The sequence below is a fragment of the Hemitrygon akajei genome, chromosome 6 (assembly GCF_048418815.1).
Source record: "Hemitrygon akajei chromosome 6, sHemAka1.3, whole genome shotgun sequence".
Taxonomy (NCBI): domain Eukaryota; kingdom Metazoa; phylum Chordata; class Chondrichthyes; order Myliobatiformes; family Dasyatidae; genus Hemitrygon; species Hemitrygon akajei.
Window position 1 is genome coordinate 105,533,809 of NC_133129.1, and position 23,306 is coordinate 105,557,114.

Genomic DNA, 23,306 nt, shown 5'->3' on the forward strand with positions numbered 1-23,306 from the left:
CCTGACAGTGTGTCCCACACACACACCACTGTGTAAATGTCCCTGTCTCTACCACCACGCTGACAGTGTGTCCCACACACACACCACTGTGTAAATGTCCGTCTCTACCACCACCCTGACAGTGTGTCCCACACACACACCACTGTGTAAATGTCCCTGTCTCTACCATCACGCTGACAGTGTGTCCCACACACACCACTGTGTAAATGTCCCTGTCTCTACCACCACCCTGACAGTGTGTCCCACACACACACCACTGTGTAAATGTCCCTGTCTCTACCACCACGCTGACAGTGTGTCCCACACACACACCACTGTGTAAATGTCCCTGTCTCTACCACCACCCTGACAGTGTGTCCCACACACACCACTGTGTAAATGTCCCTTTTCTCTACCACCACCCTGACAGCGTGTCCCACACACACCACTGTGTAAATGTCACTGTCTCTACCACCACCCTGACAGTGTGTCCCACACACACACCACTGTGTAAATGTCCGTCTCTACCACCACCCTGACAGTGTGTCCCAGACACACACCACTGTGTAAATGTCCCTGTCTCTATCACCACCCTGACAGTGTGTCCCACACACACACCACTGTGTAAATGTCCCTGTCTCTACCACCACGCTGACAGTGTGTCCCACACACACCACTGTGTAAATGTCCCTGTCTCTACCACCACCCTGACAGCGTGTCCCACACACACACCACTGTGTAAATGTCCGTCTCTACCACCACCCTGACAGTGTGTCCCATACACACACCACTGTGTAAATGTCCGTCTCTACCACCACCCTGACAGTGTGTCCCACACACACACCACTGTGTAAATGTCCCTGTCTCTACCACCACCCTGACAGTGTGTCCCACACACACATCACTGTGTAAATGTCCCTGTCTCTACCACCACGCTGACAGTGTGTCCCACACACACCACTGTGTAAATGTCCCTGTCTCTACCACCACCCTGACAGTGTGTCCCACACACACACCACTGTGTAAATGTCCATCTCTACCACCACCCTGACAGTGTGTTCCACACACACACCACTGTGTAAATGTCCCTGTCTCTACCACCACCCTGACAGTGTGTTCCACACACACACCACTGTGTAAATGTCACTGTCTCTACCACCACCCTGACAGTGTGTCCCACACACACACCACTGTGTAAATGTCCGTCTCTACCACCACCCTGACAGTGTGTCCGACACACACACCACTGTGTAAATGTCCGTCTCTACCACCACCCTGACAGTGTGTCCCACACACACACACCACTGTGTAAATGTCCGTCTCTACCACCACGCTGACAGTGTGTCCCACACACACACCACTGTGTAAATGTCCCTGTCTCTACCACCACCCTGACAGTGTGTTCCTCACACACACCACTGTGTAAATGTCCCTGTCTCTACCACCACCCTGACAGTGTGTTCCTCACACACACCACTGTGTAAATGTCCCTGTCTCTACCACCACGCTGACAGTGTGTCCCACACACACACCACTGTGTAAATGTCCCTGTCTCTACCACCACCCTGACAGTGTGTCCCACACACACACCACTGTGTAAATGTCCGTCTCTACCACCACCCTGACAGTGTGTCCCACACACACACAACTGTGTAAATGTCCGTCTCTACCACCACCCTGACAGTGTGTCCCACACACACACACCACTGTGTAAATGTCCCTGTCTCTACCACCACCCCGACAGTGTGTCCCACACACACACCGCTGTGTAAATGTCCCTGTCTCTACCACCACCCTGACAGTGTGTCCCACACACACACCACTGTGTAAATGTCCGTCTCTACCACCACCCTGACAGTGTGTCCCACACACACACCACTGTGTAAATGTCCCTGTCTCTACCACCACCCCGACAGTGTGTCCCACACACACACCGCTGTGTAAATGTCCCTGTCTCTACCACCACCCTGACAGTGTGTCCCACACACACACCACTGTGTAAATGTCCGTCTCTACCACCACCCTGACAGTGTGTCCCACACACACACCACTGTGTAAATGTCCCTGTCTCTACCACCACACTGACAGTGTGTCCCACACACACACCACTGTGTAAATGTCCCTGTCTCTACCACCACACTGACAGTGTGTCCCACACACACACCACTGTGTAAATGTCCGTCTCTACCACCACGCTGACAGTGTGTCCCACACACACACCACTGTGTAAATGTCCCTGTCTCTACCACCACACTGACAGTGTGTCCCACACACACACCACTGTGTAAATGTCCCTGTCTCTACCACCACACTGACAGTGTGTCCCACACACACACCACTGTGTAAATGTCCGTCTCTACCACCACGCTGACAGTGTGTCCCACACACACACCACTGTGTAAATGTCCGTCTCTACCACCACACTGACAGTGTGTCCCACACACACACCACTGTGTAAATGTCCCTGTCTCTACCACCACCCTGACAGTGTGTTCCACACACACACACCACTGTGTAAATGTCCGTCTCTACCACCACCCTGACAGTGTGTCCGACACACACACCACTGTGTAAATGTCCGTCTCTACCACCACCCTGACAGTGTGTCCCACACACACACACCACTGTGTAAATGTCCGTCTCTACCACCACGCTGACAGTGTGTCCCACACACACACCACTGTGTAAATGTCCCTGTCTCTACCACCACCCTGACAGTGTGTTCCTCACACACACCACTGTGTAAATGTCCCTGTCTCTACCACCACCCTGACAGTGTGTCCCACACACACACCACTGTGTAAATGTCCCTGTCTCTACCACCACCCTGACAGTGTGTTCCTCACACACACCACTGTGTAAATGTCCCTGTCTCTACCACCACGCTGACAGTGTGTCCCACACACACACCACTGTGTAAATGTCCCTGTGTCTACCACCACCCTGACAGTGTGTCCCACACACACACCACTGTGTAAATGTCCGTCTCTACCACCACCCTGACAGTGTGTGCCACACACACACCACTGTGTAAATGTCCCTGTCTCTACCACCACCCCGACAGTGTGTCCCACACACACACCACTGTGTAAATGTCCCTGTCTCTACCACCACGCTGACAGTGTGTCCCACACACACACCACTGTGTAAATGTCCCTGTCTCTACCACCACCCTGACAGTGTGTCCCACACACACACCACTGTGTAAATGTCCCAGTCTCTACCACCACCCTGACAGTGTGTCCCACACACACACCACTGTGTAAATGTCCCTGTCTCTACCACCACGCTGACAGTGTGTCCCACACACACACCACTGTGTAAATGTCCGTCTCTACCACCACCCTGACAGTGTGTCCCACACACACACCACTGTGTAAATGTCCGCCTCTACCACCACCCTGACAGTGTGTCCCACACACACACCACTGTGTAAATGTCCGTCTCTACCACCACCCTGACAGTGTGTGCCACACACACACCACTGTGTAAATGTCCCTGTCTCTACCACCACCCCGACAGTGTGTCCCACACACACACCACTGTGTAAATGTCCCTGTCTCTACCACCACCCTGACAGTGTGTCCCACACACACACCACTGTGTAAATGTCCCTGTCTCTACCACCACCCTGACAGTGTGTCCCACACACACACCACTGTGTAAATGTCCCTGTCTCTACCACCACACTGACAGTGTGTCCCACACACACACCACTGTGTAAATGTCCGTCTCTACCACCACGCTGACAGTGTGTCCCACACACACACCACTGTGTAAATGTCCGTCTCTACCACCACACTGACAGTGTGTCCCACACACACACCACTGTGTAAATGTCCCTGTCTCTACCACCACACTGACAGTGTGTCCCACACACACACCACTGTGTAAATGTCCGTCTCTACCACCACCCTGACAGTGTGTCCCACACACACACCACTGTGTAAATGTCCCTGTCTCTACCACCACCCTGACAGTGTGTCCCACACACACACCACTGTGTAAATGTCCGTCTCTAACACCACGCTGACAGTGTGTCCCACACACACACCACTGTGTAAATGTCCGTCTCTACCACCACCCTGGCAGTGTGTTCCTCACACACACCACTGTGTAAATGTCCGTCTCTACCACCACCCTGACAGTGTGTCCCACACACACACCACTGTGTAAATGTCCCTGTCTCTACCACCACCCTGACAGTGTGTCCCACACACACACCACTGTGTAAATGTCCCTGTCTCTACCACCAACCTGACAGTGTGTCCCACACACACACCACTGTGTAAATGTCCCTGTCTCTACCACCACCCTGACAGTGTGTCCCACACACACACCACTGTGTAAATGTCCCTGTCTCTACCACCACGCTGACAGTGTGTCCCACACACACACCACTGTGTAAATGTCCATCTCTACCACCACCCTGACAGTGTGTTCCTCACACACACCACTGTGTAAATGTCCCTGTCTCTACCACCACCCTGACAGTGTGTCCCACACACACACCACTGTGTAAATGTCCGTCTCTACCACCACCCTGACAGTGTGTGCCACACACACACCACTGTGTAAATGTCCCTGTCTCTACCACCACCCCGACAGTGTGTCCCACACACACACCGCTGTGTAAATGTCCCTGTCTCTACCACCACACTGACAGTGTGTCCCACACACACACCACTGTGTAAATGTCCGTCTCTACCACCACGCTGACAGTGTGTCCCACACACACACCACTGTGTAAATGTCCGTCTCTACCACCACACTGACAGTGTGTCCCACACACACACCACTGTGTAAATGTCCCTGTCTCTACCACCACACTGACAGTGTGTCCCACACACACACCACTGTGTAAATGTCCGTCTCTACCACCACCCTGACAGTGTGTCCCACACACACACCACTGTGTAAATGTCCCTGTCTCTACCACCACCCTGACAGTGTGTCCCACACACACACCACTGTGTAAATGTCCGTCTCTAACACCACGCTGACAGTGTGTCCCACACACACACCACTGTGTAAATGTCCGTCTCTACCACCACCCTGGCAGTGTGTTCCACACACACACCACTGTGTAAATGTCCGTCTCTACCACCACCCTGGCAGTGTGTTCCACACACACACCACTGTGTAAATGTCCGTCTCTAACACCACGCTGACAGTGTGTCCCACACACACACCACTGTGTAAATGTCCGTCTCTACCACCACACTGACAGTGTGTTCCTCACACACCCCACTGTGTAAATGTCCCTGTCTCTACCACCACCCTGACAGTGTGTCCCACACACACACCACTGTGTAAATGTCCCTGTCTCTACCACCACGCTGACAGTGTGTCCCACACACACACCACTGTGTAAATGTCCATCTCTACCACCACCCTGACAGTGTGTTCCTCACACACACCACTGTGTAAATGTCCCTGTCTCTACCACCACCCTGACAGTGTGTCCCACACACACACACCACTGTGTAAATGTCCATCTCTACCACCACCCTGACAGTGTGTCCCACACACACACCACTGTGTAAATGTCCCTGTCTCTACCACCACCCTGACAGTGTGTTCCACACACACACCACTGTGTAAATGTCCCTGTCTCTACCACCACCCTGACAGTGTGTCCCACACACACACCGCTGTGTAAATTTCCGTCTCTACCACCACCCTGACAGTGTGTCCCACACACACACCACTGTGTAAATGTCCGTCTCTAACACCACGCTGACAGTGTGTCCCACACACACACCACTGTGTAAATGTCCGTCTCTACCACCACCCTGGCAGTGTGTTCCTCACACACCCCACTGTGTAAATGTCCCTGTCTCTACCACCACCCTGACAGTGTGTCCCACACACACACCACTGTGTAAATGTCCCTGTCTCTACCACCACGCTGACAGTGTGTCCCACACACACACCACTGTGTAAATGTCCATCTCTACCACCACCCTGACAGCGTGTTCCTCACACACACCGCTGTGTAAATGTCCCTGTCTCTACCACCACCCCGACAGTGTGTCCCACACACACACCACTGTGTAAATGTCCCTGTCTCTACCACCACCCTGACAGTGTGTCCCACACACACACCACTGTGTAAATGTCCCTGTCTCTACCACCACCCTGACAGTGTGTCCCACACACACACCACTGTGTAAATGTCCGTCTCTACCACCACCCTGACAGTGTGTCCCACACACACACCACTGTGTAAATGTCCCTGTCTCTACCACCACGCTGACAGTGTGTCCCACACACACACCACTGTGTAAATGTCCCTGTCTCTACCACCACCCTGACAGTGTGTCCCACACACACACCACTGTGTAAATGTCCGTCTCTACCACCACCCTGACAGTGTGTCCCACACACACACCACTGTGTAAATGTCCCTGTCTCTATCACCACCCTGACAGTGTGTCCCACACACACACACCGCTGTGTAAATGTCCCTGTCTCTACCACCACGCTGACAGTGTGTCCCACACACACACCACTGTGTAAATGTCCGTCTCTACCACCACCCTGACAGTGTGTCCCAGACACACACACCACTGTGTAAATGTCCCTGTCTCTACCACCACCCTGACAGTGTGTCCCACACACACACACCGCTGTGTAAATGTCCCTGTCTCTACCACCACCCTGACAGTGTGTCCCAGACACACACCGCTGTGTAAATGTCCGTCTCTACCACCACCCTGACAGTGTGTCCCAGACACACACACCACTGTGTAAATGTCCCTGTCTCTACCACCACCCTGACAGTGTGTCCCACACACACACCACTGTGTAAATGTCCCTGTCTCTACCACCACCCTGACAGTGTGTTCCACACACACACACCACTGTGTAAATGTCCCTGTCTCTACCACCACCCTGACAGTGTGTCCCACACACACACACCGCTGTGTAAATGTCCCTGTCTCTACCACCACCCTGACAGTGTGTCCCACACACACACACCACTGTGTAAATGTCCCTGTCTCTACCACCACCCTGACAGTGTGTCCCAGACACACACCACTGTGTAAATGTCCGTCTCTACCACCACCCTGACAGTGTGTCCCAGACACACACACCACTGTGTAAATGTCCCTGTCTCTACCACCACCCTGACAGTGTGTCCCACACACACACACCGCTGTGTAAATGTCCCTGTCTCTACCACCACCCTGACAGTGTGTCCCAGACACACACCACTGTGTAAATGTCCCTGTCTCTACCACCACCCTGACAGTGTGTCCCAGACACACACCGCTGTGTAAATGTCCCTGTCTCTACCACCACCCTGACAGTGTGTCCCAGACACACACCACTGTGTAAATGTCCCTGTCTCTACCACCACGCTGACAGTGTGTCCCACACACACACACCACTGTGTAAATGTCCGTCTCTAACACCACCCTGACAGTGTGTCCCACACACACACCACTCTCTGTAAAAAAAAACACCTACCTCTGACACGCCCCTCCATACTTTCTTCCAACCACCTTCAAAATTATGTCCCCTCATATCAGCCATTTCTACCCTGGGAAAATTTACTAGCATTTCACTCTTCCAATGCTTCACATCATACACACCTCTATCAAATCACCTCTCACCCTCCTTCACTTCACAGAGAAAACCCCAGCTCGATCACCCCTTCCTCATAAGACATACTCCCCAACCCTGGCAGCACCCTGGTAGATCTCTTCTGCACCCTCTGTAAAACTTCCACATCCTTCCTACAATGAGCCACCAGAACCAAACACAAGACACAAGTGTGGTCTAACCAGGGTTTTGTACAGTGCAATGTTACCTCGCAGAGATCGAACTCAATCCCCCAACTACTGAAGGCCATTTGCCTTCTTAACAATCCTATCAGAAGGGAATCAGCCCACTATGTCAGCTGTTCATTAATTTTCTTGGATGCTGCCTGACCTGCTGAGTTCCTCCAGCACTGCGTGTTGCTATCAACTGAGAGGAATGTATGGACAAGAATCACAACAGCCCCTCTGTTCCTCCACACTGCTAAGAACCATGTCATTAACCTGCATTCTGCCTTCCAGTTTGCCCTCCACACTTTTCTTGGTCGAACCACTTCTCAGCCCATTGCAAAGTTCTCCCCTCTCCACTACTCCACCAACCTTCATGTTGCCTGCAAACTTACTAACACAGCCTTCCACTTCCTCATCAAAGTCATTCATAAAGATCACAAAGAACAGAAGTCCCAGAACGGATCCCTGTGGAATGCTTCTGATCACCTACTTTGAGGGAGAATATGCTCCCATCTATTACCACCCTCTGCTTTGCTGGGAAAGCTGATCTGGCACACGTAGATCATGAGGAGCAGCTGGAGGTGATGGGCGAGGGTGAGGAAGGGAGAACTGAGCTGGGGTGCATGTGGAGGATAGAGCGGGGAGACAGATGTGATTGAGGGTGCTACTGAGAGCTGAATTTTGTTAGTGTGTGTTGACGACTGGATGAGCAAAAGGTGGGAAGTGGGTGGATTTGAGGGTGGAGGTCCTGGAGGGAGGTGTTGGTGGGTGGGGGGGAGTAACAACTGTGACCTACCTGAGCTGGACCTTAAGTTAGTGCGTGTTGACGATCGGAAGAGGAAGCTGCTGGGTTTATGCAGGGCTCCTGACTCGCTGGCTGGGGTATCAGAGCTGGGCTGGGGGGCTCGATCACCGTCTGTAAAAAAAGCTACAAGTGAGTGGCGGGCCTCAGGGGCGTCCCAGGATGTCAGAAACTCTGAGCGGAGCAGATTCCTCACCTGGTCGATTGGCTGGCGTCACCGCAGCATCTGTGTATAACTGTACATTAGCCTGTGGACACAGCACAAATGTTAAAGGTGGGAGGAAGAGACAGGAGAGGTGGAAGTGTGGTGGGGGAGGGGGAGGTGAGGAGTGGGAGCAGCAGGACACAGGCTTGTGGACGGGGGTGTTCCTTACCTTCCGTGGAGATGGGGGTTCTGTGCTGGTTCTGATGAAGAGTCTAGAGAGAGTGGAAACATCCAGTTATTTCCCTGCCCTTCCTCCTTTGAACCCTCCCCTCCAAAAAACCTGCAACCCCGTCAGTCTCAGGACCCCCTCCCCTCCCGATACTGTCTCCCAGGGTCTCCCTCTTCAATGCTCCAGGGTCTGAGGCTGCCATGCCTGCACACTCTCCCATTGAGCTGGCACTGGAGCTCGTGGATATCAAAGAGCAAATCTGGTACGACAGTTAGCATGGAAGCAATGGGCCAAAGGCCCCGTCTCTGTGTACTCACAGCAAGGAAACCCCAGGTCCCAGGTCAGAGGACTGATTGCATTAGGAGGTGAAAATAGCTGGCAGCAGAGGGATCTGCAGGGAGTGTTGATGAGGCCACGAAGACCAGGCCAGAAGGTGTGTGGCTGTGATGGAGGTAAGGGGCTCATTTTAGACCAGAAGATATAGGAGCAGAATTAGGCCATTTGGTCCATCTAGTCTGCTCTGCCTTTTCATCATGGCCGGTCCATTTCCCTCTCAGCCCCAATCTCCTGCCTCCTCCCATATCCCTTCATGCCCCAACTAATCAAGAATCTATCAACCTCTGCCTTAAATATCCCCAGACTTGGTCTCCATAGCTGCCTGTAGCAACAAATTCCACATAATCACCACTCTCCAGCTTAGGAAATTCCCCCTCATCTCTGTTCCAAAAGGAAGCCCCTCTATCCTGAGGCTGTGCCATCTGGTCCGAGACTTGCCCAACATATGAAACATCCTCTCCATCAATATTTTGTTGTTTTGTGGCTGTTGTTTGTATTGTTCTGCTGAACATCGTAGGCATGCTGCGTTGTCACTGGAACGCGAGGCAATACTTGCAGGCTGCCCCCAGCAAATCCTCGAATCAGTAGCTGGGACAGAGTGACGATTGCATGAGGTTGGAAGGCTGACAGCACTCAACATTGCCCAAACAAGTTTGAGTCGGGGCTAGTAAGTTGTGGGCGAGTTCGAGTCGGGGCTAGTAAGTTGTGGGCGAGTTCGAGTCGGGGCTAGTAAGTTGTGGGCGAGTTCGAGTCGGGGCTAGTAAGTTGTGGGCGAGTTCGAGTCGGGGCGAGTAAGTTGTGGGCGAGTTCGAGTCGGGGCTAGTAAGTGGGCGAGTTCGAGTCGGGGCTAGTAAGTTGTGGGCGAGTTCGAGTCGGGGCTAGTAAGTTGAGGGCGAGTTCGAGTCGGGGCTAGTAAGTTGTGGGCGAGTTCGAGTCGGGGCTAGTAAGTTGTGGGCGAGTTCGAGTCGGGGCTAGTAAGTTGTGGGCGAGTTCGAGTCGGGGCTAGTAAGTTGTGGGCGAGTTCGAGTCGGGGCTAGTAAGTTGTGGGCGAGTTCGAGTCGGGGCTAGTAAGTTGTGGGCGAGTTCGAGTCGGGGCTAGTAAGTTGTGGGCGAGTTCGAGTCGGGGCGAGTAAGTTGTGGGCGAGTTCGAGTCGGGGCTAGTAAGTTGTGGGCGAGTTCGAGTCGGGGCTAGTAAGTTGTGGGCGAGTTCGAGTCGGGGCTAGTAAGTTGTGGGCGAGTTCGAGTCGGGGCTAGTAAGTTGTGGGCGAGTTCGAGTCGGGGCTAGTAAGTTGTGGGCGAGTTCGAGTCGGGGCTAGTAAGTTGTGGGCGAGTTCGAGTCGGGGCTAGTAAGTTGTGGGCGAGTTCGAGTCGGGGCTAGTAAGTTGTGGGCGAGTTCGAGTCGGGGCTAGTAAGTTGTGGGCGAGTTCGAGTCGGGGCTAGTAAGTTGTGGGCGAGTTCGAGTCGGGGCTAGTAAGTTGTGGGCGAGTTCGAGTCGGGGCTAGTAAGTTGTGGGCGAGTTCGAGTCGGGGCTAGTAAGTTGTGGGCGAGTTCGAGTCGGGGCTAGTGAGTTGTGGGCGAGTTCGAGTCGGGGCTAGTGAGTTGTGGGCGAGTTCGAGTCGGGGCTAGTAAGTTGTGGGCGAGTTCGAGTCGGGGCTAGTGAGTTGTGGGCGAGTTCGAGTCGGGGCTAGTAAGTTGTGGGCGAGTTCGAGTCGGGGCTAGTGAGTTGTGGGCGAGTTCGAGTCGGGGCTAGTGAGTTGTGGGCGAGTTCGAGTCGGGGCTAGTAAGTTGTGGGCGAGTTCGAGTCGGGGCTAGTAAGTTGTGGGCGAGTTCGAGTCGGGGCTAGTAAGTTGTGGGCGAGTTCGAGTCGGGGCTAGTAAGTTGTGGGCGAGTTCGAGTCGGGGCTAGTAAGTTGTGGGCGAGTTCGAGTCGGGGCTAGTAAGTTGTGGGCGAGTTCGAGTCGGGGCTAGTAAGTTGTGGGCGACAACTGTGGGCTGCCACCAGCACATCCTTGGACTGTGTTGGTTGTTATAGAAACAATGTAGTTCACTGTATATTTTGACTATGTCTGAGAAATAAACAAATCTGATAGAGTTGGAGGGTGAGCTCGCTGGAACAGGATGGACAGGGTGATGAGGGAAGTAAGGAGCAGGGAGAGGTTGTTTCCCACTGAGGGGGTAGGGGAAACTGACAATGTTGGGTGCAGGCTGTGAGGACACGGGACGTCTCAGCCCTGATCCTGAGGCAGGGGTGACGAGAAGCTGGAGACGGGGTAGCACCCCTCACCCCCCACCACTCACCCAGTGCCGGTTCTGCTGCCGAGCTCACTCTGTGCGGTGGGGCCGGCTGTGGAGAGTTTCCCCGTGGAGCTGATACTTGCACCCCTGGGAAAACAAACAGCATCAGTCAGCGATCCCTCCCCCTGCCAGAAGGATGCTCTCCCCAACTGGAAGGGGGGGAGGGGGGGGAGAGGGGAGTTGACTGGGTTACAAAGGGTCTGGAAGAGGTGGGGTGGGGGTGAAGAGGGTGCCAGAGACGAGGGGTTCAGTTCTGCAGGACACTGGGAGCCTGTGGCTGCTCCCTCAGAATAGGGGGAGGGTGGGGGTGAGCGGTGGGGAGGGGGTGGGGAGGGTGCCAGAGACGAGGGGTTCAGTTCTGCAGGACACTGGGAGCCTGTGGCTGCTCCCTCAGAATAGGTTCACAGGGTGGGAGAGTTTCAATGGGGAAGCAGGAAAGGTTTAGATGGAGTGAATGAGGGGGAGGCAGGAGGGTGGGTGCCCAGATGATTTGGAGTGAAGGGGGGGGGTCAGTAGAACTAGAGGGTAAAGGGGAAGGTTTCTTCACAGTGAATTGTGGGTGGGAATGCGCTGCCAGGAACTGCGGTGGGAGCAGATTCCGGAGGGAGGAGGGGGTAGGTGGTGGGGGAGGGGGGTAGGTGGTGGTGGGGGAGGAGGAGCGAGGAGATCTGCTGGGCAGGAGGTCTGTCAGATGAGGGGAGGGGGAGGGTGGGGGTGAGTGGGGGGTAGGGGCGAGTGGGGGGTGTGAGGGGGAGGGTGGGGGTAGGTGATGGGGAGGGAGGTAGGTGGTGGGGGTGGGGCACGAGGAGGTCTGCTGGGCAGGAGGTCTGTCAGATGAGGGGAGGGTGGGGGTGAGTGAGGGGAGAGGGTAGGGGTGAGTGAGGAGAGAGGGTAGGGGTGAGTGAGGAGAGAGGGTAGGGGAGGGGGTGTGGGGGGAGGGTGGGGGAGGGGGTGAGGGTGGGGGTGAGTGGGGGGAGGGGGTGGGCCCCTCACTGATCCACCCCCATCTCACTGGCCTCCAATGACCCACCCCCCTCTCACTGACCCCACCGTCCCTCACTGACCCCACCCTCCCTCACTGATCCACCCCCTCACTGGCCCCCACTGACCCACCCCCTCACTGATCCACCCCCTCACTGGCCCCCACTGACCCACCCCCTCTCACTGACCCCACCGTCCCTCACTGACCCCACCGTCCCTCACTGATCCACCCCCCTCTCACTGACCCCACCCCCCCACTGACCCACCCCCCTCTCACTGACCCCACCCCCTCTCACTGACCCCACCGTCCCTCACTGACCCCACCACCCCCTTCACTGACCCCACCACCCCCTTCACTGACCCTATCCCCCCTCACTGGCCCCCACTGACCCACCCCCCTCTCACTGACCCCACCCCCCCCACTGATCCACCCCCCTCTCACTGACCCCACCCCCCTCACCGACCTGTCGCGGCGCTCGGCCGGCCGGTGTTGGTTTTGCTTCTCCCGCTCCTGCCAGATCTGCAGGGTCTCTGGTCTCCGCCGCTCCTCACCGTCCCGGGACCCCTCGGTCCGGGCTCCAGACCACTCCTCACTCGGCCTGCAGTGAGCACAGGCATGGGGGGTGGAGGTGAGATACAGCAGTCGTGCCCACCCCCGCCACCCCTCAACACTGGGTCCCAACAAGCCCAGGAGTCTAGCCTGGAACCAGGGCCACTCAATGGGTGGCAGGGGGAATCTGAAACCCTTTGCCCCTACGGTGGGGTTGGGTTGGAACCGTCTGTGTAATGGATTCTGTGGGGGGGGGTAAGGGAAGGTAGCGTTCCTGGGGTGGGGGTGAAACGAAGGTTCATAGTTCTGCGCTCTCCGCTGGAGAGGGATAGCAGACTCAGTGGCAGAGTGGCCTCTCATACAACAACTTCCAATTCACTCTCTCTGACCACCCCCACCCCCCTACACAAACTTACCCTTTGTCCGGGCTGTTCTGGCTCAGCACCTTGTCCTGGTCCTGGAGGAGAAGCAGAGGCAGTGAGGGGGGGGTGAGTGGAAGGGATAAGGCGGGAGTGAAAAACTTCATATGGATGGGGAGGGGGTAGAGACCCTTATCTGCCCCCTCCGCCAGGGTCACCCAATCCCGCCTCTTCCCACTGATCCTCTCTTGACCTCACAATCTGCCTCGTTACGATCTTGATGGTTTACCTGCACTGCACTCTCTCAGTAACTGTTAAACTTTATTCTGCACTCTGGTATTGCTTTACCTTGTTCTGCCCCAATGCTCTGGGTAATGATCTGATCTGGATGGATGGTACGCAGAAAAGCTTTTTGCTATCTTGCTACTTCTGACAATAATATCACCTACAGTATCGATTGTTCATTATGTACTGAGTTGTATGACATGGGCGATCATGGTCTTTCCACGACCGTGATCGTTCATGGTAAATTTTTCTACACAAGTGGTTTGCCATTGTTATCTTCCGAGCAGTGTCTTTACAAGACAGGCGACCCCAGCCATTATCAATACTCTTCAGAGTGTCAGTGGTCACGTAACCTGGACTTGTGATCTGCACCAGCTACTTGTATGACCATCCACCACCTGCCCCCATGGCTTCACGTGACCCTGATCGGGGGCTAAACAGGTGCTACACCTTGCCCAAGGGTGACCTACAGGCTAGCAGAGGGACGGAGCACCTTTGGTAGAGAGGCATCTGCACTCTGCCACCCGTACCTGGAGTATAGCAACCACATAACGTTTGGTTGATCGATGCTCTGGGATGCCCACAGTTCCAGCTGCCGTGTTGTCGGACAAAAGAGGTCCTGCAGTCTGCAGACACCCTTTCCATCTCTTGCCCCCCCCCCCCCCCCAACTGTTGAGTAGGGACTCACCTGGTGTGTGTGCGTGTGGCAGTTTCGTGGGGTGGACTGATCTCGTCTCAGCTCCTCCCCCTCTCCATTCAAACTGCTGTCGATGATGAAGTCGAAGTCCTGGTCCCCTGCAGTGGGAGAGGAGGCACGAGCAGGGGTTGGAGGGTGGCCACACAGAATGGGGGGGGGGCTCTACATAGTCACAGGATCCCAACTACAGTGAGATTAAGTGGGGGTGCAGGGAGAGTTACACCAGTGGGTGGAGACAAGGTGTGCAGACCGAGTCGCGATTCATTGGATTCCAGAGACATCCGGAGCCTGGGACAATGGCATTCCCGGTAATCTGCCCTCACACACATTAATGGGGAGGTGAGTCTGTAGTGGTGGGAAAGAAGAGGAAATCCAGGTAGAGGGATGACCCCCATCCTTGTAAGTGGCAGGACTAATTCGGACACACAAGAGATTCAGCAAATGCTGGAAATCCAGAGCAACACACTCAAGATACTGGAGGAACTCGGAAGGCCAGGCAGCGTCCATGGTGGAGAATAAATAGTCGAGGTTTTGGCTGGGACCCCTCACCAGGACCGACTCAGAGTGTGTGGGGAATTCACACTGGATCATCACCATAAACAAGCTAGTCAGGGGCTGGGACCCAACGGGATTCTAGGAAGGAGGAGTGGATGCAATTCTTACTGAACACATGGAGAGACAGGATAGTCAGTCTTAGAGAGGACTAGCGCAGGAACAGGCCCTTCAATCCATTGAGTCTATACTGACCAACAACTTAACACCAATCCCCATTTTATTCTCTCCCATATTCCCACTGAGCTCCCCCCTCCCCCATTCTGTCGCTCAGCCACACACAGGGGAGTGATTTAACTCACCGATGCACACGTCGTTGGAACATGGGAGGGAAGCAGAGCCCCCCCTCCCCCGGGGAAGCACGGGCGGTGACAAGGACAGCAGGTAAACTCTCAACGGACAGTGTGGAGCTCAGAGCAATGAGACAGCAACACTACCCGCTGCACCACTGTGTCGCCAACTCTCCCTCAGCACATGAGGTGCCTGGACAGAGAGAGCAGTGACAATGTGTCCAACCTTCCCAGTTTCTAGGAGAAAGGCTCAGTTCCCCCCCCCACCCCCGGCCCCCGTCTATCAGAACCAGGATAGGACCCAACCCCCCGACACATTCTTGCGGTCAACGTCAGCCGTACTCCCCTGAGCTGGCATTGACGGGGCTGGGTTTAACCAGGTCTCAGTTAATGAGGGACCCACACAGACAGTGTAGAAGGCCAGGATTGACCTGGGTCTTGCTTCTACCAGCTGTGTCCTGGTCCAATGCTCCCCAGAGATGGTTTGAGAAATAAGGTGGTGGTCCCAGGTAAGCAGGGTGGGTGCCCAGGGGAATGGAACGGGGGGGGTGGATGAGAAGCAATGGTCTCACACTGCCACCTCCATCACATAACTACGAGGGGACAAGGGGAGTGGAGTAGAACAGAGAACTCAGTGCTACCAGCGGCTCGATGGTCAAATAGCACGCGGGGACGCACCCACCTGTTGTGCCATTTTCCATGCGGCGGGCGGGCTGGCTCTCCCTCAGCAGTCTTTGTTCCCGGGAAAACTCCCCCATCCGCAGGGACAGGTCCGAAAACTCGTCCGTCAACTGTGGAGGGATGTGATCCGTGAGATACCAGAGAGCACGGCGCCGCGACGCAACCGGAGACCCGCGCACGGCGCCCCGCCTGCCGTAACCCATAACCCGTGTAGACAAAGCGGGAAGTAGATACAGTGGCTGACACTGTGACACAGACACACCCTTCCTCTCCAGAGGGCCAGGGGAAATTCCTGAACAGTCCCACATCCCCCCTTCCTGCAGATGGCCCGACACCCCCACCTCCCCAACCAGCTTCGTGTCTGTGCACGGGCAGACTCACTCACCTCCCCACCATCCCAACCAGCTTCGTGTCTGTGCACGGGCAGACTCACTCACCTCCCCACCATCCCAACCAGCTTCGTGTCTGTGCACGGGCAGACTCACTCACCTCCCCACCATCCCAACCAGCTTCGTGACTGTGCACGGGCAGACTCACTCACCTCCCCACCATCCCAACCAGCTTCGTGTCTGTGCACGGGCAGACTCCCCCACTCCCCACCATCCCAACCAGCTTCGTGTCTGTGCACGGGCAGACTCCCCCACTCCCCACCATCCCAACCAGCTTCGTGTCTGTGCACGGGCAGACTCCCCCACTCCCCACCATCCCAACCAGCTTTGGGTCTGTGCACGGGCAGACTCACTCACCTCCCCAACCAGCTTCGTGTCTGTGCATGGGCAGACTCCCCCACCTCCCCAACCAGCTTCATGTCTGTGCATGGGCAGACTCCCCCACCTCCCTCACCTCCCCAACCAGCTTCGTGTCTGTGCACGGGCAGACTCACTCACCTCCCCACCTTCCCAACCAGCTTCGTGTCTGTGCATGGGCAGACATCCCCACCTCCCCACCACCCCAACCAGCTTCGTGTCTGTGCATGGGCAGACTCACTCACCTCCCCAACCAGCTTCGTGTCTGTGCACGGGCAGACTCACTCACCTCCCCACCACCCCAACCAGCTTTGTGTCTGTGCACGGGCAGACTCACTCACCTCCCCACCACCCCAACCAGCTTTGTGTCTGTGCACGGGCAGACTCACTCACCTCCCCACCACCCCAACCAGCTTCGTGTCTGTGCACGGGCAGACTCCCCCACCTCCCCACCATCCCAACCAGCTTTGTGTCTGTGCATGGGCAGACTCCCCCACCTCCCCACCACCCCAACCAGCTTCGTGTCTGTGCATGGGCAGACTCACTCACCTCCCCAACCAGCTTCGTGTCTGTGCACGGGCAGACTCACTCACCTCCCCAACCAGCTTCGTGTCTGTGCATGGGCAGACTCACTCACCTCCCCACCATCCCAACCAGCTTTGTGTCTGTGCATGGGCAGACTCACTCACCTCCCCAACCAGCTTCGTGTCTGTGCACGGGCAGACTCACTCACCATCCCAACCAGCTTCGTGTCTGTGCATGGGCAGACTCACTCACCTCCCCAACCAGCTTCGTGTCTGTGCACGGGCAGACTCACTCACCTCCCCAACCAGCTTCGTGTCTGTGCACGGGCAGACTCACTCACCTCCCCAACCAGCTTCGTGTCTGTGCATGGGCAGACTCCCCCACCTCCCCAACCACCCCAACCAGCTTCGTGTCTGTGCATGGGCAGACTCACTCACCTCCCCACCGCCCCAACCAGCTTCGTGTCTGTGCATGGGCAGACTCCCCCACCTCCCCACCATCCCAACCAGCTTTGTGTCTGTGCATGGGCAGACTCACTCACCTCCCCAACCAGCTTCATGTCTGTGCATGGGCAGACTCACTCACCTCCCCACCTCCCCAACCAGCTTCGTGTCTGTGCATGGGCAGACTCACTCACCTCCCCACCACCCCAACCAGCTTCGTGTCTGTGCATGGGCAGACTCCCCCACTCCCCACCATCCCAACCAGCTTCGTGTCTGTGCATGGGCAGACTCACTCACCTCCCCACCTCCCCAACCAGCTTCGTGTCTGTGCATGGGCAGACTCACTCACCTCCCCACCACCCCAACCAGCTTCGTGTCTGTGCATGGGCAGACTCCCCCACCTCCCCACCACCCCAACCAGCTTCGTGTCTGTGCACGGGCAGACTCCCCCACCTCCCCACCACCCCAACCAGCTTCGTGTCTGTGCATGGGCAGACTCACTCACCTCCCCACCTCCCCAACCAGCTTCGTGTCTGTGCATGGGCAGACTCACTCACCTCCCCAACCAGCTTCGTGTCTGTGCACGGGCAGACTCCCTCACCTCCCCAACCAGCTTCGTGTCTGTGCATGGGCAGACTCCCCCACCTCCCCACCTCCCCAACCAGCTTTGTGTCTGTGCATGGGCAGACTCACTCACCTCCCCACCACCCCAACCAGCTTCGTGTCTGTGCACGGGCAGACTCCCCCACCTCCCCACCACCCCAACCAGCTTCGTGTCTGTGCATGGGCAGACTCCCCCACCTCCCCACCACCCCAACCAGCTTCGTGTCTGTGCACGGGCAGACTCCCCCACCTCCCCACCTCCCCAACCAGCTTCGTGTCTGTGCATGGGCAGACTCACTCACCTCCCCACCACCCCAACCAGCTTCGTGTCTGTGCACGGGCAGACTCCCCCACCTCCCCAACCAGCTTCGTGTCTGTGCATGGGCAGACTCCCCCACCTCCCCACCTCCCCAACCAGCTTCGTGTCTGTGCACGGGCAGACTCCCCCACCTCCCCACCACCCCAACCAGCTTTGTGTCTGTGCATGGGCAGACTCCCCCACCTCCCCAACCACCCCAACCAGCTTCGTCTCTGTGCATGGGCAGACTCCCCCACCTCCCCAACCACCCCAACCAGCTTCGTGTCTGTGCATGGGCAGACTCCCCCACCTCCCCAACCAGCTTTGTGTCTGTGCATGGGCAGACTCACTCACCTCCCCAACCAGCTTCGTGTCTGTGCATGGGCAGACTCCCCCACCACCCCAACCAGCTTTGTGTCTGTGCATGGGCAGACTCCCCCACCTCCCCACCATCCCAACCAGCTTCGTGTCTGTGCACGGGCAGACTCCCCCACCACCCCAACCAGCTTCGTGTCTGTGCATGGGCAGACTCCCCCACCACCCCAACCAGCTTCGTGTCTGTGCATGGGCAGACTCCCCCACCACCCCAACCAGCTTCGTGTCTGTGCATGGGCAGACTCCCCCACCTCCCCAACCAGCTTCGTGTCTGTGCATGGGCAGACTCCCCCACCTCCCCAACCAGCTTCGTGTCTGTGCATGGGCAGACTCCCCCACCACCCCAACCAGCTTCGTGTCTGTGCATGGGCAGACTCCCCCACCACCCCAACCAGCTTCGTGTCTGTGCATGGGCAGACTCCCCCACCACCCCAACCAGCTTCGTGTCTGTGCATGGGCAGACTCCCCCACCACCCCAACCAGCTTCGTGTCTGTGCATGGGCAGACTCCCCCACCACCCCAACCAGCTTCGTGTCTGTGCATGGGCAGACTCCCCCACCACCCCAACCAGCTTCGTGTCTGTGCATGGGCAGACTCCCCCACCTCCCCAACCAGCTTCGTGTCTGTGCATGGGCAGACTCCCCCACCTCCCCAACCAGCTTCGTGTCTGTGCATGGGCAGACTCCCCCACCACCCCAACCAGCTTCGTGTCTGTGCACGGGCAGACTCCCCCACCTCCCCACCACCCCAACCAGCTTTGTGTCTGTGCACGGGCAGACTCACTCACCTCCCCAACCAGCTTCATGTCTGTGCATGGGCAGACTCACTCACCTCCCCACCACCCCAACCAGCTTCGTGTCTGTGCATGGGCAGACTCCCTCACCTCCCCAACCAGCTTCGTGTCTGTGCATGGGCAGACTCACTCACCTCCCCACCACCCCAACCAGCTTCGTGTCTGTGCATGGGCAGACTCCCTCACCTCCCCAACCAGCTTCATGTCTGTGCATGGGCAGACTCACTCACCTCCCCACCTCCCCAACCAGCTTCGTGTCTGTGCATGGGCAGACTCACTCACCTCCCCACCACCCCAACCAGCTTCGTGTCTGTGCATGGGCAGACTCACTCACCTCCCCACCACCCCAACAAGCTTCGTGTCTGTGCACGGGCAGACTCACTCACCTCCCCACCATCCCAACCAGCTTCGTGTCTGTGAATGGGCAGACTCCCCCACCTCCCCACCATCCCAACCAGCTTCGTATCTGTGCACGGACAGACTCCCCCACCTCTCCACCACCCCAACCAGCTTCGTGTCTGTGCATGGGCAGACTCACTCACCTCCCCACCACCCCAACCAGCTTCGTGTCTGTGCACGGGCAGACTCACTCACCTCCCCACCACCCCAACCAGCTTCATGTCTGTGCACGGGCAGACTCACTCACCTCCCCACCATCCCAACCAGCTTCGTGTCTGTGCATGGGCAGACTCACTCACCTCCCCACCACCCCAACCAGCTTTGTGTCTGTGCATGGGCAGACTCACTCACCTCCCCACCACCCCAACCAGCTTTGTGTCTGTGCATGGGCAGACTCCCCCACCTCCCCACCATCCCAACCAGCTTCGTGTCTGTGCACGGGCAGACTCCCCCACCTCCCCAACCAGCTTCGTGTCTGTGCATGGGCAGACTCCCCCACCACCCCAACCAGCTTCGTGTCTGTGCATGGGCAGACTCCCCCACCACCCCAACCAGCTTCGTGTCTGTGCATGGGCAGACTCCCCCACCTCCCCAACCAGCTTCGTGTCTGTGCATGGGCAGACTCCCCCACCTCCCCAACCAGCTTCGTGTCTGTGCATGGGCAGACTCCCCCACCACCCCAACCAGCTTCGTGTCTGTGCATGGGCAGACTCCCCCACCACCCCAACCAGCTTCGTGTCTGTGCATGGGCAGACTCCCCCACCACCCCAACCAGCTTCGTGTCTGTGCATGGGCAGACTCCCCCACCACCCCAACCAGCTTCGTGTCTGTGCATGGGCAGACTCCCCCACCACCCCAACCAGCTTCGTGTCTGTGCATGGGCAGACTCCCCCACCACCCCAACCAGCTTCGTGTCTGTGCATGGGCAGACTCCCCCACCACCCCAACCAGCTTCGTGTCTGTGCATGGGCAGACTCCCCCACCACCCCAACCAGCTTCGTGTCTGTGCATGGGCAGACTCCCCCACCTCCCCAACCAGCTTCGTGTCTGTGCATGGGCAGACTCCCCCACCACCCCAACCAGCTTCGTGTCTGTGCATGGGCAGACTCCCCCACCTCCCCAACCAGCTTCGTGTCTGTGCATGGGCAGACTCCCCCACCTCCCCAACCAGCTTCGTGTCTGTGCATGGGCAGACTCCCCCACCACCCCAACCAGCTTCGTGTCTGTGCATGGGCAGACTCCCCCACCACCCCAACCAGCTTCGTGTCTGTGCATGGGCAGACTCCCCCACCACCCCAACCAGCTTCGTGTCTGTGCATGGGCAGACTCCCCCACCACCCCAACCAGCTTCGTGTCTGTGCATGGGCAGACTCCCCCACCACCCCAACCAGCTTCGTGTCTGTGCATGGGCAGACTCCCCCACCACCCCAACCAGCTTCGTGTCTGTGCATGGGCAGACTCCCCCACCTCCCCAACCAGCTTCGTGTCTGTGCATGGGCAGACTCCCCCACCTCCCCAACCAGCTTCGTGTCTGTGCATGGGCAGACTCCCCCACCACCCCAACCAGCTTCGTGTCTGTGCACGGGCAGACTCCCCCACCTCCCCACCACCCCAACCAGCTTTGTGTCTGTGCACGGGCAGACTCACTCACCTCCCCAACCAGCTTCATGTCTGTGCATGGGCAGACTCACTCACCTCCCCACCACCCCAACCAGCTTCGTGTCTGTGCATGGGCAGACTCCCTCACCTCCCCAACCAGCTTCGTGTCTGTGCATGGGCAGACTCACTCACCTCCCCACCACCCCAACCAGCTTCGTGTCTGTGCATGGGCAGACTCCCTCACCTCCCCAACCAGCTTCATGTCTGTGCATGGGCAGACTCACTCACCTCCCCACCTCCCCAACCAGCTTCGTGTCTGTGCATGGGCAGACTCACTCACCTCCCCACCACCCCAACCAGCTTCGTGTCTGTGCATGGGCAGACTCACTCACCTCCCCACCACCCCAACCAGCTTCGTGTCTGTGCACGGGCAGACTCCCCCACCTCCCCACCATCCCAACCAGCTTCGTATCTGTGCACGGACAGACTCCCCCACCTCTCCACCACCCCAACCAGCTTCGTGTCTGTGCATGGGCAGACTCACTCACCTCCCCACCACCCCAACCAGCTTCGTGTCTGTGCACGGGCAGACTCACTCACCTCCCCACCATCCCAACCAGCTTCGTGTCTGTGCATGGGCAGACTCACTCACCTCCCCACCACCCCAACCAGCTTTGTGTCTGTGCATGGGCAGACTCACTCACCTCCCCACCACCCCAACCAGCTTTGTGTCTGTGCATGGGCAGACTCCCCCACCTCCCCACCATCCCAACCAGCTTCGTGTCTGTGCACGGGCAGACTCCCCCACCTCCCCAACCAGCTTCGTGTCTGTGCATGGGCAGACTCCCCCACCACCCCAACCAGCTTCGTGTCTGTGCATGGGCAGACTCCCCCACCACCCCAACCAGCTTCGTGTCTGTGCATGGGCAGACTCCCCCACCTCCCCAACCAGCTTCGTGTCTGTGCATGGGCAGACTCCCCCACCTCCCCAACCAGCTTCGTGTCTGTGCATGGGCAGACTCCCCCACCACCCCAACCAGCTTCGTGTCTGTGCATGGGCAGACTCCCCCACCACCCCAACCAGCTTCGTGTCTGTGCATGGGCAGACTCCCCCACCACCCCAACCAGCTTCGTGTCTGTGCATGGGCAGACTCCCCCACCACCCCAACCAGCTTCGTGTCTGTGCATGGGCAGACTCCCCCACCACCCCAACCAGCTTCGTGTCTGTGCATGGGCAGACTCCCCCACCACCCCAACCAGCTTCGTGTCTGTGCATGGGCAGACTCCCCCACCACCCCAACCAGCTTCGTGTCTGTGCATGGGCAGACTCCCCCACCACCCCAACCAGCTTCGTGTCTGTGCATGGGCAGACTCCCCCACCTCCCCAACCAGCTTCATGTCTGTGCATGGGCAGACTCCCCCACCTCCCCAACCAGCTTCGTGTCTGTGCATGGGCAGACTCCCCCACCTCCCCAACCAGCTTCATGTCTGTGCATGGGCAGACTCCCCCACCACCCCAACCAGCTTCGTGTCTGTGCACGGGCAGACTCCCCCACCTCCCCACCAC

At 57.3% G+C, this 23,306-nt stretch overlaps 1 protein-coding gene across 2 annotated transcripts in view; it reads right to left on the reverse strand.

Moving 5' to 3' along the window:
• Nucleotides 1-23,306, reverse strand: part of LOC140729377 (leucine-rich repeat and calponin homology domain-containing protein 4-like) — a 157,574-nt gene that overhangs the window by 67,857 nt on the left and 66,411 nt on the right. For both annotated transcript variants that reach the window (XM_073049053.1, XM_073049052.1), the window contains exons 8-15: nt 15,960-16,068; nt 14,427-14,533; nt 13,511-13,551; nt 13,009-13,143; nt 11,567-11,650; nt 8,934-8,976; nt 8,756-8,807; nt 8,554-8,673 (exon numbers count right to left, since the gene is read on the reverse strand). In XM_073049053.1, coding sequence (XP_072905154.1) covers nt 8,554-8,673; nt 8,756-8,807; nt 8,934-8,976; nt 11,567-11,650; nt 13,009-13,143; nt 13,511-13,551; nt 14,427-14,533; nt 15,960-16,068 — 691 coding nt within the window. The remainder of the gene's footprint in view (nt 1-8,553; nt 8,674-8,755; nt 8,808-8,933; nt 8,977-11,566; nt 11,651-13,008; nt 13,144-13,510; nt 13,552-14,426; nt 14,534-15,959; nt 16,069-23,306) is intronic.